The following is an 18,302-nucleotide window of genomic DNA, read 5'->3' as shown; positions in this document are numbered from 1 at the left end:
AAACATTTCTTTCTTTTTTTGGGCAGAACTGGGGATTGAACTCAGGCCCCTGTGCTTGCCAGGGAAGCGCTTATTCCACTGAGCCATCTCCCCGGCCCCCAACATTTCTAAATAATATCTTAAAGGCCACTAAAGTATTTAACCATATCCTTGATGTATAAGAAATGTTTAGTAAATGAAAAATCTGAATTACTGAAGTAAGCAAAAGAGATTGGCCTTTACAAAAACTATTTCATGTGAACATGAGTGCATAGGGGTGTGTGTACATGCTTTTGTAAAAATGAGGAGCAAATATCATCTCAGTACTGAGCATTTAAGGAATAATGACCTTTTGAGATTGATACGTGTGTTGCAATTTCCACAAACTTTGGCACAACATGAATAGGTCCTTATAGAGACAGAGTTATGAAGTGTTTAAAGAATATTGGTGCTTATGAAGTTCCATAGTTTAGTTTAAATTCTTTTATTTTGTATATGACTTGGAATTCACAATGTTATTTGCTCTGATCTTAGGTACTTAGATTAAAATACACAGGGAAGGCAAGAAGTGAAAAAGGATTTAAATCAATACATATGTTTGTTTTCTGTTTCCTTCATGAACAACCGAAACAGACTCCGGGCTATTGTGTGTGAGGCTCACTGTATGTGGTGAAACACAGCTGAAATGTCAGGACATTGCAAAGTTTTTGAGAAGATTATGATGAACCAACTCATTTGCAAGTGTTGATTTTTTTGATGTGGTACTCTAGTTGGGAGTTTTCATATAAAGGAAGCATGATTTGAATTGTTAAGATTTAGATACACATAAAATTTTAAATAAATGAATTTCTGCTTCTGCAGTGATATTGCACATTGCATCAGTCTCTTATCAATAATGGGTAGTGTCACAGGGAACATATTTACTATCATTTTTAGTGTGGAATTCATAATAGGAAACTTAGGAAATGGATTCATAGTCCTGGTGAACTCGCTGGGCCTGCTCAACAGCAGGAAGATCTCTGTAGCTGGTCACCTGCTCACTGCTTTGGCAATCTCCAGGATTGGTTTTCTCTGGTTAATTTCCACTAAGTGGTACATGTATGTGTTTTATCCAAATTTCTGGATGAATTTAATATTGCTAAGAACAATGTATATGATTTGGATTATAACTTGTCACTTTAGCATGTGGCTTGCTACATGCCTCTGCATTTTTTGTTGTCTAAAGACAGCAACTTTTTCTAATTCTATCTTCCATTACTTTAAGTGGAGAGTTAAAAAGATGGTTTCAGTGACATTGCTGGTGTCTCTTGTTATCTTGGTTGTGTACCTTTTCAGTCAAATAGACAAATGGGTGTCCTTTTTGATACATATAAAAGAAATGTGTCTTACAGCCCTAATTTCCATGACTTTCCTGAATTTTTGCAACTTGCGTTGAGCAACACCATATTCACACTCATGGCCTTTACACTATCACTGACAACATTCCTCACGCTCATCTTCTCCCTGTGGAAATATCTGAAGAAGGTGCAGCACAATTTCCGAGGGTCCAGAGATGTGAACACCACAGCCCACATAAAGGCCTTGCAAACTGTGGTTGCCTCTTTCCTACTGTATACAATTTTCTTTCTGTCGATTTTTATACAACTTTGGAGATATAAGTTCCCAAATAGTCTTTATTTTTACTTTTGTCAGACTGCTGAAATTGCTTTTCCTTCATTACACTCATTTGTCCTAATCCTGGGAAATAGTAAACTGAAACAGGCCTTTCTTTCAGTGTTAAGTTGGCTGAAGAATTGGTCCAAAGATGTTGAACCTTCAGGTGCGTAGAGCATGCTGGGATTAAGCTGCATATTCTAAGAAGAAAGTCAGTTCACAGGAAATTCTTGCTTTTATAATTTTGTACTTCACAAATATTTTAAGAATATAATTTTTAAAATTTTACAAAAGTATGTTTGCTGTACAGACATTATTATCTTAAGTGTATTAATACAGGTATCTGTATATCTATCTATCTATCTATCTATCTATCTATCTATCTATCTATCTATCATCTATCGATGCTTTTTTTTTTTTTTTTTTTTTTTTTGAAAATGGGATTGAACTCAGGCCCTTGTGCTTGCCAGGCACTTATTCTACTGAACTATCTCCCTGGTATCTATCTATCTATCTATCTATCTATCTATCTATCTATCTATCCATCCATTTTTCTATATGTTAGCATGTCATTGCACACCTTGTAAGTGTAAGAAAACTTTATATTAGCAAAAATGAATATTAATTTTTATCAATTGTTATTCTTAAAATTTGAAGTCAATGTATAGTATAAGTATGAATATGAACAAGTTCCTAGGAAGTAGAACTTTATAATTTAATATACACAAAATGTTTTCAATGTATGGGTCTAATCTATAACATAAAATAAGAATAAAATACAGGTAGTTGAAAATCAAATATGCTTATACAAAATATACCAATCTGTGATATATAAATTTAAATAATTCCTCAGAATAATGAGACCTTCTTATTCCAGTTCTATTTATTTCATTATTTTCTACTTAAGAATTCTTTTAATACATTACAATTAGAATTTATACTTCAAATTATGAAATAGTTTGTATTTTCCAATGTAGTTTTATTTATATGTCACAGTTTGCTTTAATTTTAATGCATCAAGAATACTAAAATATCCTTGAGATGCTTTTGATTTAACATTACTGGAAATGGATGTTTGTTACACTTTCTCTCATTATTAAGCTGTATATCACTCAGATGGAAAACAAGCAGGTTGTCATAGGAACAGGAAATGAGAATAACTTCTGAATGACCAAAGTACAATTAAAGTAAAGCTTGTTGTATTTATATGTTATTAGTATTGATTACATGGTAGAAAAGGATGGTAAATATAAATTAAATGAACTTATGAAATAGGTGACATTTAGAATGAATGAAATTTAAAATTGTGATAAAAGCAAGAAAATGTAGGTTTGTATTCTGTGTCTAGTAATGTATCTTCAATAACATGCAATGATCTATGTGGCTGAATGAAAGATTTTATATTTGAAAGATTCTTTATTCAGGTTTATTTTCAGAGAGAAATCTCTTAAAACTGTGAGGACTGAGTTTGGAGTGGGTTTTGATCTAATATGGTATGTTAACTCACTTATTTGTTAAAAAAAACTTGAACATATTTTCTGAAGGAGATTTTGCAATAATTTATTGAGAAACATTTCTCTATAAAATAAAAAGTGGATCTTTGTAATATAGTCACTAAAAGAGGATATTGCCAGGTTAACTGTATAGCGCAGATGTTTTAGTACTCACATATGTGTAATGATGTTTTCCATGTGATAAAATTGAAGTTGCGGAGTGTTAAATAAATACTTATCTAGCAGTGTATGCAGAGGTCACCAGGGAGCTTTAGTAATGGCACCCTGAAGACAGAGGCTGTGCTCCAAATTCATATGTAATGTCAACAGGAAGAGGCTGCTTATAGCCACACTGAATACCTAGATTAAAAAATACAATAGAACTTTTAATTTTTATGCTTAAGTGTTTTTAAAAATGTATTTAGGAGAGGGTCTATATAGTGTCTTACTATGTAGATCAGACTCATAGTGATTCTCTTGTTTTGAACCTTCCAAGTGCTGGGATTACAGGCATGCGTCACCATGCCCACTCATAATTGCCCTCTCAGCACATCCCAGGGGTGGGGCTGGTACACTTAATTTTTCTTTAATATTTGTGACAATATACACAATGGCCACAATGTATACACAAAGTGAACAGTAGTTATTTTCACCTAGCTAGAAGTTTTTCCATGCTGTTATATGTGCCTTGTGTTTTAAGTTTATTCTCACCTGTTGCAGGTAGAAAATGATATTAGTATAGACAAGCAGTAGAGGTAGGCCCTTTAGAAAATGAGAAAAAGGTGAACTACAATTGAACTGTGGCCAAGGACACATCTGCTGGACACCAGACCTGAAGATAAAGATGAAATGACCAGGTCTGTACAGTTCATCAAATAACAAACATGAGGTCTAATGAATCATTGATAGATATCAATCACACTAATGGATGACCAAGCCCTCTGGACCCAGTCCTTCCTAAAAAAATATTTGTTCTTTTCATACACCCTTATTGCATGATTTGTTTCTGCATTGGATCACTAGTACCTGTGTAAACATACTTATATGTTTATTGGATAATCATAGCTTTAAAACATGTCATACTCAAACAGGCATTGCTTTATAAAATTTCCCTGTAATGTGTTGTTTGTGGAAACCCATCTGGTCCTTCTGCTTCTAATGTGCTGTACCACTTCCTCTCAATAAGTATCTTCCTAGTCTTAACTTCCATTGTTCCTAGAGGTCATTCTTCAATTTTTTGTTTATTTGTGGAGATTTACTAAATAAAACAAATATCTAAAAATCTTGATATCAACCTATGAAAATGTTATTTGAAAAAATACAGCAGTGACTTAGAAACAATGACATTGAGCCAGTTAAAAAGTTAGAAGAGTTCAAAATGATTATATCAATTGGATCTGATCAATATCTCCTCCAAGTCTGACTGTTACAAGGAACTAAATAAAAATTTAATTTTGCATATTAAGTGGTTACAGAATCTGTTTTTTTTTTTTTTTGGCTAAAGGTATTGACAAGGTCTCAGGCTTTCAGACCAAAATATTATTACTAACAATACCAAAATATATGCCATTATGTCATTCCTAACAATAGAGAAACCTTCATATGCCTCCTAGTAAGTAAAAAAAAAATTCTGGCATCTGTTTTCTCTTTGTACTACCAAATATCCAAAGAATCACACAATCACTCCAGTAACAAGAGATCCAGGGCTGTGCTTTAGACATGTGGAAGGAAAGTGCTTAAAGGCAAAATTCCTCCAGTATATACCATAGTGTGGGAACTGAAAGCCACTTTTCATTCTCATTAATCCTGTTAAAAAGTATTGTACATCAAGGCTGTGAGAACAACCCTATCTATCCACAACCCAAACATACCATTTTCCACTTTAAAGCACAGGGATTGTTATTTTCCTAAATACAACAAACTCTAATGTGATTGATGATATAGAGTGTGCCTAAGGAGAGTCACAAGGAGAGAAAGCATTCTTTCAGGCTTTTACAAAGAGCAAATTGGTCAAGTAATGGCCACTACTCATCTATATGACTGACACTGAAAAAGGATCTACAAACTGTGATACAGGGGTTCAGGTTAAATCCTGAGGGGATTTGATTGACTTTATCATATACAGAAGTTACATTTCTTGTTATATAGGTCTTGCTTTGTCTTGTTCTTAACCATCCAGCAGAAAAGTATGAAAACAAAGTATAAAAAATAAAGCCACATTAATATGCTGCACTGTAAAAAGCTCAAGTCAACAACTTTGGACATTGCCAGCCTTATGGAAAACCAACTACTATTATGGACTACTGGACTACATTGGGAGATTCTGCTGAATTCAAACACTTACAATATTTAAATGACAATGGAGTGCCCATGTCTGACAAAACTAACCAAAAAAATGGGATAGAAATGAACAACCATTGTGTATCTGTATACTCAAAATAGTTAGGATAGATATACAGCTCCACTCTCTTTATTCAGTGAATAGAGAGGTTTGTTATAATAGTGTTTGAGACAGAATATCATGTCTGCATCTTGTACCACTGATGAATAACCACTAAGACAATAATATGCAATGTATTATTACTGAAAATGTGCCAATAATTGGCTGTGAAACTGTCTCATTGATATTTATTTCTCAATAAAATTATTTAAAAATCTAGATCTAAGACTTTTCTTGAAAGAAAGTTAGTATATATAAATACATATAGACCTTAAGCATCAAGACTGGGCTAATTAATGAAATAAAAACTCCTCAATAAATCCTCTTCTGCTGATTTCACATTCAGTATCTCTAGTTCTGGAGCAGGCAACAGCTTCTGGGAGAAGTGGCTTGACCTAGTCCTCAGATTCTGCTCCATCTCCATCTTGACTGAAAGTAATAAAGTTGATATGTCTCACTGTCAGGTGCAGCCACAAGAAGCCAATCATGAAGATTTTTCTTCTTATAGTACTTTCTGGTAGTGTACTTCAGTACCTTTCAGAGAATCATCTCTAAGGAACAACTGTGATTTTATTTTTGAAATGTCCAATATGAACAATATTGCTCTACGTTTCTGTTTTTCACTGATATTGACCTGAAAAACTTCAAAATTTCCAGAAGCCAAACAGAGTCCAGATCAGTTTTCCAGGAGGATCTCTTAGGCTTCTTGTCTTTCTGTGGCACCATCATAAGAGCGGGCTATGCAGGCACAGGGAATTTAAACTGCCTGTGAAGCCTTCTAAATGGAAAAATAAAATTCCTGGCCACTGCATCCATTAAGTTCTGGACTGTCCTGAACCCATCCCAAATGTTGGAGAAGCAAGGGCATGGACAGAGGCATGTCTGAGCTGCAAGCAAGAGGAAGCCTCTCCCATGTCTTCCCATAATGCCAGGATGGATTACCCATAAACTTCCAGCAATTAGGAGTGTAACAGCTCCCTAGGTGCTTTGGTTGTGCTAGAACCTAGGAACAGACTGACTCATTCACTGAGCCCAAGTATTTCATGAATTTCAGGGAGTTTGAGGGTGTAGATGTCCACACGTTGCCCTAGCTGATGAGTTGGAGGCTATGGTAGCCAGGCTGGATGAATTAACAGTAGAGAGTCTCCCATTAGTCCAGTGGTTCTCAGATTTGAGCATATTTCAGAATCAATCAGTTTCTCATTCAGCAGGTCTGGGTGGGACCCAATACCTACATTTTTAATTTATTACCGTGATGTTGGTACTGGGACCACATGTTGGGAACTACAAGTTTATTCTTTCACTAGGCAGAAGATCAACTGTCCCCACCACTGAACTGCAGCACTATGGCACTGTTCTTATGGTCCTGTCCTGAGGTCTATATAGCAATGAGTCAAGAAAGGGCACATGATTTGTTCTCCATGCAGTCTTTGCACAAATGAGATCCTCTTTGTCTTTAAAATAATTTTTGAAGACAGTAAATAAATGACAAGAAAACAATACTAAAAGGATCATATAGACTTCTGGAGGAGATTGCTTGAAAATTAATTCTAATGCAATATATATATATATATATATATATATATATTATTTATGGTGATAATTTTAATTAACTTCTTTTATAGCTCAATATTTATACATGTGAATCTCTTGTGACAGATCTGGACACTATATCCTGAACTACAACTTGAAAGTCCTTTGCAATTTCTTCTTGTGGTTCAGTTGCCCTGAATTGTAGATAATCACCCCGAGTCTGTGGCTGAGATGCTTTGTTGAGCTTGAGACAGGTTATTTTTTGTAAGATGTCTGGAAGAGAGATTTTCCAAAACATGCAGCCCTTCTTCAGACATGGTTTTTGCTAAATCTTGTTTCAAAAATAACCCCAGATCTTACAGGTCTAATGTTGAAAAACAATGACAGCTACACTTTTTTCCAGTATTATTTCTCCCAAGACTAATCACTCACTTCCAAGAGAAACACTTGTGATGATCGGAATCTTCTCCAGAACCACAGTTACTGCTTATCTATTGTGTTTTGACTGCCCCTGGATTTTGCTTTGGACCTGGTGATGCTGACTCACAGCTATAGACAGGGCTCCTGCTTAGAAGTCTTGTCTTTAACCACTCCCCAGGATGAGGTTTTTGCTAACTGCTAGTGTCCTCTGGTTGAGTCTGATTAATATTTTCCAGCTTTTGAAACGAAGCCTCCAGAGGTTCTCCACTGCCTTTATGCAATCTTCTGCTTGTCCCATAGCTGCTGATGGGGGACTGGATGAGGCGTTGACCATCATCATTCCTCTTGCTACCCCTGCAATCTCTGAGTCACTAGTTGTTCCCACAGTGGCCCTGTGATTTGCTTGAGATGCTTTTTGTTTCAGTTCTTTTCACAATTTCTTTCAGAGTGTTTCTCTTGAGCTTTGTATGGGAGGAAGTGTACTCCTTGAACACTCAACAAAATAATCAGACACTACATGGAGAGCTCTTTCTGTCAATTCTTTATGATTTGTCAAGATATCAGAACTGGCTGCAAGTTGACTCATGCAGACCACAAATCAGTCAAGGCATACTAGGGGTTTATTATTCTGTGCTCTCCCAATGCAGTGAAAGTGGATTCCCCCATCTTGAAATAGGCAGTGATCTGATAGCCATAACTGTTTAAGAACAAGGGACAGGATCTTGTGAATTCTGTATTTGATGGCTTGTGCTGTTTATGGAGTTCCAAGTACTCCTTAACTCTTGGATCAATAGCTTCTTTCAATAGCAAAAAGATTTCTTCTTTCTTCTGTTCAGAAAACCAGCTGGTATCTTTGTTGACCCTTGTGGTGGTACATGAAGATCCAGCAGGACAGCAAAATCTGTATTTAACAGAAAATTACTTAGAAGTCCTTGTTTATTGATTTGCACAGCAACTATAAGGCTTTGAGGTAATCCTTGGGTCAAAGCACTGAGGGTGAAAGTCAGCTACAAGGTGACTCCATTCTTCTAAAAATATCTTTGGAAATTACTTAAATACAGTATGCAAACAGTGGAAAGACATACTATATGTTACAAATTCCATCTCTTTGTTTCCTGCTGAAAGTCAAAATATGTCCCTATTCTTGATAAAATCAGTGTACAGATTTTTATTGTTTCAGAATCACTTCACTTCTGACACAACCAGAAGCATGTTCACTTTCAGTGCCTTATTTTCCCCAAATCAGGACAAATGAACAGCCCAAGTGTTATAGTACTTGAGTGATCTGGCGAAACAGATAGACTGGTTAATCTCAGAACCAATTAAAACTCCAGCTTACTAATATTAGAGACACAGATATATGGCAAATAACAAAAGAAAGGAGACCCTAGTTTGTCAACCTTCACATGGATCTTGGTGTTGGGATTCTGGGATCTTTTACCATGAAGCTTAAGCCTCCTAAGAAAACACAGAAGAAAAGGGAAGAGTGATGCAGTAAAGCATATGTAATTCACTAGAGTGAATACAATTGGATTAGAAAGATCTTCAGCATCACTGAATTTTGTCTTCCAAGTCACATTTTCTTAATGATTTTTCATCATTGTCTTGGCAACATATATCATCACAAGATTTAAAAGCAAAGAACCAAAGTTCCATAAAATGTCACTAAAATGAAACTGTTATTTCTCTTTAGATGAAGAAAAATAACGTTGAAGAAATTGACTAGTTTGATCAAATCAATTATGCTGAGGCTAGTGGACCACCAAGAACTAAAATGGCTTGTTATTAACCAGCAATAATTGTCATTGGAGTACTACATATGTCTATGTTATGGTTCATATCAAGATGTCTCCATGAAGCCTCATACAGTCTTGTGGCATGCTTCTAGATTTGGTGGCTAAGTTATGATCTAATGCTGGGATTATGGATGTGAGTGCTACAGCTGTCCTGGGGCAGAAAATCTGCATATAATGTAAGGGAGGGAAGGAAGCTTGCTTTCTGCCATTACTCCTTCCTTTTTGCTATTGTTGCTTTTTTCTATCTTATGCTACAATGAACTGTTGCTTTCTGCCATGTGAACCCTGCTGAGTACAGACTGAAACCTCCACAAACTGAGCTAAGTAAAGTTTTCCTTCCTTAATGCTGGATGTCATGTGTTTTGTCTCAGCCATGAGAGAAGAGTAACCAGACAATAATTTGGTGCTGGTGGATGTGTCTGATAAATTCACCATCACACCCTTGGAGACCAAGAAGTTCTCTTTGGACAGCAAGAGTTCCAAACTCCAGATTTCAGACAGCATCAGATTTTGCAAGAATGCATACAAACTTCCAAAACAAGCCCTGAATCTGAGTTAACTTCTTTATTGAGTGGAGTGATTGGATAAATTATTGGGGTATGAGTCTTGGACTCTAGCAAAGAAGCTTATTGGGAATCACATACACTATGTCTCAGTGGTATATCAGGTCTGTGCTACCTTGGGATATCTTGTTGGCTTAACTTTTTGAATATGTATTTATTTAATAAGGACCTGGTACATTTTATTGTTTCCTGAGATATTATTATTTTTTCATTGGCTTTGATTAAATAGGTGTCTAGGTGGTCTCCCTCATCTCAGCTCTTTATCTAGTTTCTTTACCCCAAACACTTGATATTACATATCTCCTTATTAATTTATTTTCTTAATAACATATATCATTATTTTTCCAAGTATGTGAATACCTCCTCCAAAGTTAAAAATTCCCCATATTTAACTCCCTTAACTATCACACCTATTATCACCAGTACTCTGCAATACTTTCCAACCTAAGTGTTTGGGTCTTCCACACATTACCTAGCCTACCATCCTCCCTATTAAGTTCTGACAGCCACTTTGCTTTCCTCAGTAATAAAGCAAACCACCTTTCTCCAAAATCTCACAGTTCTCCTCATAAAATACCCTCTGAAAAGTATCAAAACTAATGCTTCAATTAAGTACTCCAATAAAGTTAGACTTCCTATAAAATTTTTATTATCTAGCACTACATTCTCTTCTAACCTCTCTCTTAGTGTCTACTCATCCAAGCCCTTCCTATTCCCACCTTACCTACTTAAGTGCAGATCAACTACAAATAATAAACTTTTATAGTTTGCATAGAGAATAAACAAAATTGGGAAGAGTGTTATAAGAATTAACAGTAGAATTGTAAGATTTAATCTGTGGATGCCATTACAAACATACAAACAAATATAATTTTTGGCAAAATAGGGACAGATTAGAAAACAATTAAAGTAAACAAATGGAAAGATTAAACACTAGCAGTGAATAGAAAAAGCTGAAAATTATACAAGGGGAGGCAATGCCCTACTAAATCTCTATATAAGTCACAAACTCTCTTCATTTCTCTAGTGCCCACTTTCAGCAAACTCCCCAAAAAAGAGAAAAAGAGGGGCTATATATAAATTATATAATTGTATATTAACATATGTTATCAACATATATAAATGTGGGGCTGGTGAGATGGCTCAGTGGTCTAAAGCACCCACTTAGAACAAGCTTAGCAAAGCATAGGGACCGCGATTCAATCCCCCAGCACCACATGCCAGCCAGCCCTGCCCCCTGGTGGGTTGAGCTGGCCACACACACACACACACACACACACACACACACACACACACATACACATACACACACACACACAATTAAATAAAAATTTTGAAAAAAAACATATATAAATGTATCTGTGAAAAGATCTTAGAAGATATGAAAGACACAGATAAATTCAAAGGAGGAATGAACCCAAATTCACAGCAAGTTAATTCAATATGTTCAAAGTAAAATTTGAATAGAAAAAATGAAACTGGAAGCTAACCAAACACTATAAAATTTGAATGAAATATTCAACTAGAATAAGGAGTACTCAAAAAGAGTCCAAAATAAATACCTAAAATTTAAAAAAATCTATAGAGTTAATATGCTGCAGAAAAGATCAATGTGAAGCCAAAGATTGATATTGAAGACAAGTCTGTAAATTAAAACAGAGAGCTCAAAGAAGCCAAAATTAATAAAAGAGAACACAGGATGACAGTCCAGCAGCTACTAGCTGAGAACAAGAAGACCCATCTAAATCTTAGAAAAAAGACTTAAAATAAAGTTGGAAAAGAACACATACAGATTTACTGACATGTTTTTTTAAAAAATAATTTTATTGAGAAACAAATAGCAATGAGACAGTTTCAAAACTGATTACTAGCACAGTTTCAATAATTAAAACATTGCATATTGCTTTCTTAGTGGTTATTCATTGTACAAGATGCAGACATGATATCCTGTCCACAAACATTATTCGAACACATCTCTCTATTCATTGAATTAAGAGAATGCAGCTGTATATCTATCCTAGTTTGAATATACAGATATAAAATCGTTGTTCATTTGTATCCCCCTTTTTTTGTTTAATTTTGTCAGAGAAAGGTATTCCATTATCATTTAAATATTGTAGGTGCATGAATTCAGAAGATATTCCAATATAGTCCTGTAGTCCATAATAGTAGTGGGTTTTCTGTAGGAATTTGTCAGAATTTGTTCACTTGAGCCTTTTACAGTTCAACATATTAATATGGTTTTATACTTTGTTATTATACTTCTCTGCTGGATGGTTAAGACCAAGATAAAGCAAGACCTCTATAACAAGAAATGTAACTTTTGTGTGTGATAAGGTTAGTCAAATCCCCTCAGGATTTAGCCTGAAACCCTGTACTGCAGTTTGTAGATCCTTTGTGAGTTTCAGCCATGTGGATGAGTCGTGGCCATTGCTTGACCAATTTGCTCTCTGTGAATGCCTGTGAGAATGTTTTCTCTTCATGTGACTCTCCTTAGGCACACTACAAAGTTGATCACTTTCATCTGTGACCCCATAATCTCCTTAATCAGAAAATTTGGGACAAAACTGAGTTACATGATGTTACAGTACAGGTTTTCTTATGTCTTGAGACTGTACTGACCTTGAAAGGCTAGGACCAAAATGTTGGCTGTCCTTGAAGTGCTTCTGTTTCTCTAATTTTTGATCTGCAAACTTTGGTTATTACCCCTCCAGAAGAGAGGCTTATTAGTATTACCTCTCAACATAGGCAGTTGAGCTTAATCTCACTATTTGTCTGAATGTCAAACATCTCTGGCATAACATGGAACAGGTATTTCCCATCAAGTACTGATATGTTATACTTTGAGTCCCTACAGAATATGAAGGAAAAATTAAAAAAATTAAAAAATAGGAATAAGCATTTACATGTTTTTACACAGAAATTTAGAATTCTAACCATATAGAGAATGGCACCTGGACAGTCCTGTGACATTTTTTTCTTGTCTTTTGTTTTCATTTATTACCCTTTAATTTTTTAAATAAACATTTACCTGAGGGACAGTATGGCAGTAATTAGTATGTCATGACAAGCAATACCTATTTAGAAGACTAGAATGACAGTCACTCCAAGCATGAACCTACCATTACACATTGCTTTCTTCAGTGCCATTGCTTAGCTCACAGGTAGCAACATATATAGTTAGTCAGGGCGGGAATCCTACTAATTAACTGCTAGTTTCAATAACATGCTGAAGATTCTCAGGATCATTGCCTTACCCATCTTGTCCATATAAATGTATGGCTTTGCCCCTGTCATGTTTCCTAACATTTCTCCTTGCCCTCTCTTCATTGTCTAATCCTCAAGTTCTTGCTTTCATTTTAATTGTGTTATATGCTACATATTTCTATTTTTATTTCTTCTTTTGAGTTCTTATACTAGGGAGAGTATACAATATTTACACATGTGGTCTGGTTCATTTCACTTATGAGTATATCTTCAAGGGCATCCACTTAGATATAAAGGCGTTGAGTTTATCATTCATTATAGCTGAGTGATACCCCATTGTACAAATATACATCTTTTTCACCCATTCTTGAGGGGATGGGCATCTTGGTTGTTTCCAAGATATGACTATCACAAATTGTGCTGCTGTAAACATAGTTTGTCCCTATGATATGATGTTTTCAGTTCCTCCGGGAAAATTCCCCTAGGGGGGATAGCTAGTTTGAATGCGATTTCCAGTACTAGTTTTTAAGGAGTCTCCACACTGATTTCCATAATGGTTGCACCAGTCTACATTCCCACCACAGGGGAGAAGTGTTCCTTTTCCCCCACAGTCTCTCCAACATTTGTTGTTGGGTGATTTCTTTTTGGGGGGTGGTGATGGTGGTGGTATTTCTTTATGATAGCCATTCTTTCAGGGGTGAGATGGTATCTCATTGTTGTTTTAATTTGCATTTCATGAATAGCTAGTGATGTGGAGCATTTTTTCATGTATTTTTTCACTTCTTTAATTTCCTCCTCTGAGAAGTATGTGCTCATGTCGGACAATCATTTCTGGATTGGGTCTTTAAATTTTGGAGCCCTAATGTTTTTTAATTCTTTATAAATTGCAGAGAGCAGACCTTTGTCTGAGTGCTTAATAGTCAAGATTTCTTTCAAATTTGTGAATTGTATTTTCATCTTGTTTGTAATATCTTTTGATGTGCAAAAACTTCTCAATAAGAGGTAGTCCCAGTTTTTAATTCTTTTAAGTGTTACCTGTGAAATTTAATTTTTTTTTCATGAACTTTTTGCCTACCCCTATGTCTTCAAGAGTTTCTCCTACTTTCTCTTTCAGGAGATTTAGTGCTTCTATTTTAATGTTTAGCTCTCTAAACCATTTTGACTTTAGCTTAGTGCATTGTGATAAACCTGGGTCAAGTTTCAGTTTTTGGCATGTAGAATGTCAGTTTTTCTAGCACCATTTGTTGAACAGGCTATCTTTCTTTCAGTAAGGGTGTTTGATCACTTTGTTGAAGATGAGGTAGCTGAGTGTATTCACAGAGGTTTCTGTATCTTCTAATTTACTGCACTGATCCTCAAGTCTATATTATTGCCTGTACCATGCTAATATTATCACAGTAGCTTTGTAGTATAATTTCAAGACAGGAATTGTGATGTCACCTGCCTTGTCTTTATTGCCCAGGATTGTCTTTGCCATTCTAGGTTTTTCTCTTTCCAAATAAATTTTGGGAATGATTTCTCTAGCTCTGTGAGGTATGCTGGTGGTAGTTTGATAGGGATTGCATTAAATCTGTACAACAATTTTGAGAGTATGAACAGCTTCACAATGTTGGTTCTTCCTATCCAGGAGTAGGGGATATCATTCCATTTTCTGAAATCCTCTATGATCTTTTTCAGAGTACTATAATTTCCTTGAAAAAATCTTTGACTTCATTAGTTAGATTAATTCCAAGGTATTTTGATTTCTGCGGTGCTATTCTAAAAGGTATTGTTACCCTAATCTCCCTGTCTGTGTGTTTGTTATCTGTGTAGAGGAATGCTATTGACTTTTGGGTATTGACTTTGTATACTGCTATGCTCCTGAATTTCCTGCTATGCTTCTAGTAGCTTCTTGGTGGAGTTCTTTGGATCGTCCAAGTAAAGTGTCATGTCTTCTGAAAATAATGATAGTTTAACTTTTTCTTTATCTATTGTTTTTCCTTTTATTTCTTTCTCTTGTCTAATGCCTCTAGCTAATGATTGCAGAACTATATTGAGTAGGAATGGTGAAAGAGGACATCTTTGTCTTTTAATAGATCTGAAGGTAAAAGTTTTCAGTTTTTCCCCATTTAGAATTATGTTAGCTGTTGGGATTTCTTAGATGGGTTTTATCAGATTGAAGTAGAGGCCATCTAAACCAATATTCGGTAGGATTTTGAGTGTGAATGAGTGTTGGACTTTGTGAAAAACCTTTTCTGAAACAATTGAGATGATCAGGTGGTTTGTAGATTTGTCTCTATTTATATGGTGCATTGCATTTATAGATTTGGGTATATTGAAGCATTCTTGCATCCCTGGGATGAATCCTACCTGGTCAGGGTGTCTAATCTTCTTGATGATTTGCTGTATTCTATTTGCTGAGATTTTATTGAGTACTTTTGTATCTACATTCATGGGGGATATTGGCCTGTATTTCTCTTTTTCAGTCACATCATTTTGGTATCAGTATAATATTTGCCTCCAGGAATGATTTTGGGAGGATTGCTTCATTTTCAGTTTCATTGAAGACTTTGAGGAGTATAGGGATTATTGTTCTGTAAATTTCTTGTAGAATTCAGCTGTGATTCTATCAGGACCTGAGCTTTTCTTTTTCAGTAGGTTTTTTTTTTTATTACATTTCATATTTCATTAGCTTTTTTTTGTTTTTTTGGTTTTTGAGAGTTGTTATATTGTTTTGATTCAGTTTTTGTAATCTGTACCTTTATAGGAATCTGCCCATTTCTTCTGTGTCTTCTATTCTGTGAGAGTAAAGATTCTCAAAGTATCTATTGATAATGTTTTGAATTCTCACTCAGTCTGTGGTTAGCCCATGCTTTTCATTCTTTATTGCTTATATTATTTCCTCTTTCTGATGAGGTAGCTAGGTGTTATCAATTTTATTTAACCTTTTAAAGAACCAGCTTTTGATTCATTAATTCTTTGAACTGTTTTCTTCATCTCAATTGAATTAATTTCTGCCCTAATCTTTATGATTTCTTTCCATTTTTGGGCTTTCAGTTTGTTTTGCTCTTCCTTTTTTTGATGTTGGAGGTGCAACAATAGAGTGTTTATTTGTTCCCATTCTGATTTCCTAATGTGTGAGCTCTCAGCTATAAATTTCCCTCCGAGAACTGCTTTCATCACATCCCATAAATTCTGATAAGTTGTGCTTGCACTTTCATTGAATTGTTGATCTTTTTCTTTTCTCTAGCGGCTTTTAGCGTATTGTTCTTTTGCTCAATTTCTGGGATCTTGACTATTATATATTTCGGTCTGTTTTTATTTTGGTTGAGATTGTTTGGAGTTCTGGACGCTTTAGTTACATGAATATCAGCTTGTTTCTTCACATTTGGGATTTTTTTTACTATTACTTCTGCATATTCTTATATCATTTGTATTGACTCCTTTCTCATTGATGCCCTTTAGTCTCACATTGTTCATCTTTGCATCATCTTGCAGGTGATGAATTATTTTTTCCTGCATCCTAGTTGTTTTTATGAGGTCTTTTCTTATGTTTTCACTATTTGCGGCAGTGTCTTCAAGATCTGATACTCTACCTGCACTTTCACTCAAATGGTTTTACAAGTTTCTGATAGAGAATTTAAATTCCTCTATGTGTCTTTGACTCTGTTTCATGCGATCTATTTCTTTCCTGTATTTCTCATTCATGGAATCCGTCGTTTTTCTCATCTCCTCTATTTTTTTTTTAGCAGTGTCTTCTTGAGAAGCAGCTATTAATTCTTTTACTACAGAAATTATTTCTGATCTGATATCCAGATGCTATTAGTTCAGAATTTTTTTTATTATTTTAGAGATTATTATCTCATCTGAGTTCCTCTATGCTTTTCTTCAGTTGTTTCTTTTCTTCAGATGGTATTGATTCAGGCATTTTAGCTGTGTGATTTCAATTTTTTCTGTGCTAGTGTCCTCTGCATTTGTTCTGGGTGGGCTCGGGGCCTGAGATTGCATTTTGCTGGTTTTCTTCAAAATTTTGTATAGCACTGTCCTCTGATCTTTGGTATAGGGCCTTCACACAGTTATAACCTTAGCACCTATTGAAATTCGGGTGCAGATCTATTAAGTTTGAGTTCATCCAGGTGTTCCTGGCTTGGGTCTAGCTGTTTTGCTCCCCTCCTTTCTTCTGCATCCCTTAGTAGTGAATCTGTTGTGCCCTTCTGGCAAGATGTTCTGCTCCTGGATTAGTTCAATTGTTCTGGGTTCTAGTCTCTCTGCAGGGACTTCTGCTGCAGAGTTTCACCTCAGCCCTGTATGCCAAATTTGGGCTGTGTCTGGAGCAGTCCAATGGGCTCAGCGGAGCATGGAAGCTCTCCCACACTCTCGCTGCTGGTTCTGGGCTTGGGCTGGGTCTGCAGGGTCCTGAGAGCAGGGCAGAAGTTGTCACTCACTGGGTGGCTTGGTTAGTGCTCCAAAGGGGTGGAGGGATCTGGAGAGCATGGCGGAGTGTCTCACTCCTGCAGTGGGCCTGGATTGGTCTGGATAGGTCCAGCAGGAGCCAGGGAACCTCAGTGACATGCTTAAAGAAATTATGGAAAAATATTTTGCAAATCTAATAAAAGAGTTCAAAATACAATAAGTGATACTTATAGAATGCCAAGCAATTCTGAGGAAAAGAGTAGTTCAGCAAAACATATTCTTATCATGTTCTCATATATCAAACAAGAACTTGAATTTTAGAAACACCCAGATGGAGAAAAACATATTATGGCAAAATAATTAGAATTATTACAGAAACTGCCCCCCACCTGTCTGTTAGTTGACCAGGTAACTTCCTGTTACAGGTTCCTGATACTTGTGATTCTTAGAATTTGCTGTTTATTGTCATGTACAGTTGGTTACTATAATGCATAAGGGAAAAACAAGTCAAAGCTACCATGTACTCTACCTTTGTAGCTTTCCTTTGCAATCCATATATACCTCCTTATGTGAGGCTTTGAGGTCTTCTATTTTTATAAAAGAACAGATACCATGTGAATGCCTGAATGACATTAAATAAATCTGCCTCCAAATCTTGGGTGTCATTTTAGTGTTTCTGTTTGCTGTTGCAGAACCACAGCAGACTTCTTAGCTCAAGCTCTCATGGCCAGAATAGCTTTGTATGAAGTATTTCAAGCACCAAATACAAATAATTTCCATCCCAGATTAATTTACCCAGCAAAGCTATCCTTCAAAATACGTGCAG

The 18,302-nt window shown here is 35.7% G+C and overlaps 1 protein-coding gene and 1 pseudogene across 1 annotated transcript; one reads left to right on the top strand and one right to left on the bottom strand.

Annotated features, from left to right (window-relative positions):
- The first annotated feature begins 874 nt into the window (after positions 1 to 874).
- On the top strand, positions 875 to 1,806 carry LOC101583192 (taste receptor type 2 member 14-like). Its single transcript, XM_012513577.1, has 2 exons — positions 875 to 1,302; positions 1,356 to 1,806. Exons 1-2 carry the CDS (start codon positions 875 to 877, stop codon positions 1,804 to 1,806), a joined length of 879 nt encoding a protein of 292 aa, XP_012369031.1.
- Positions 1,807 to 7,307: 5,501 nt separating this feature from the next.
- Positions 7,308 to 17,557, bottom strand: LOC101582784 (annotated as a pseudogene).
- Positions 17,558 to 18,302: the final 745 nt, after the last annotated feature.

The sequence above is a fragment of the Octodon degus genome, unplaced genomic scaffold, assembly GCF_000260255.1.
Source record: "Octodon degus isolate 3935 unplaced genomic scaffold, OctDeg1.0 scaffold00012, whole genome shotgun sequence".
Classification (NCBI taxonomy): domain Eukaryota; kingdom Metazoa; phylum Chordata; class Mammalia; order Rodentia; family Octodontidae; genus Octodon; species Octodon degus.
Note: the sequence above shows the minus strand (reverse complement) of the source record. Positions and strands in the feature narration are given on the sequence as shown.

Coding starts and splice junctions, on each gene's coding strand:
- LOC101583192 (XM_012513577.1), top strand. CDS start 875: ATGGGTAGTGTCACAGGGAACATATTTACTATCATTTTTAGTGTGGAA. Junction 1,303..1,355: donor TCTCTTGTTATCTTGGTTGT/GTACCTTTTCAG, acceptor TACATATAAAAG/AAATGTGTCTTACAGCCCTA.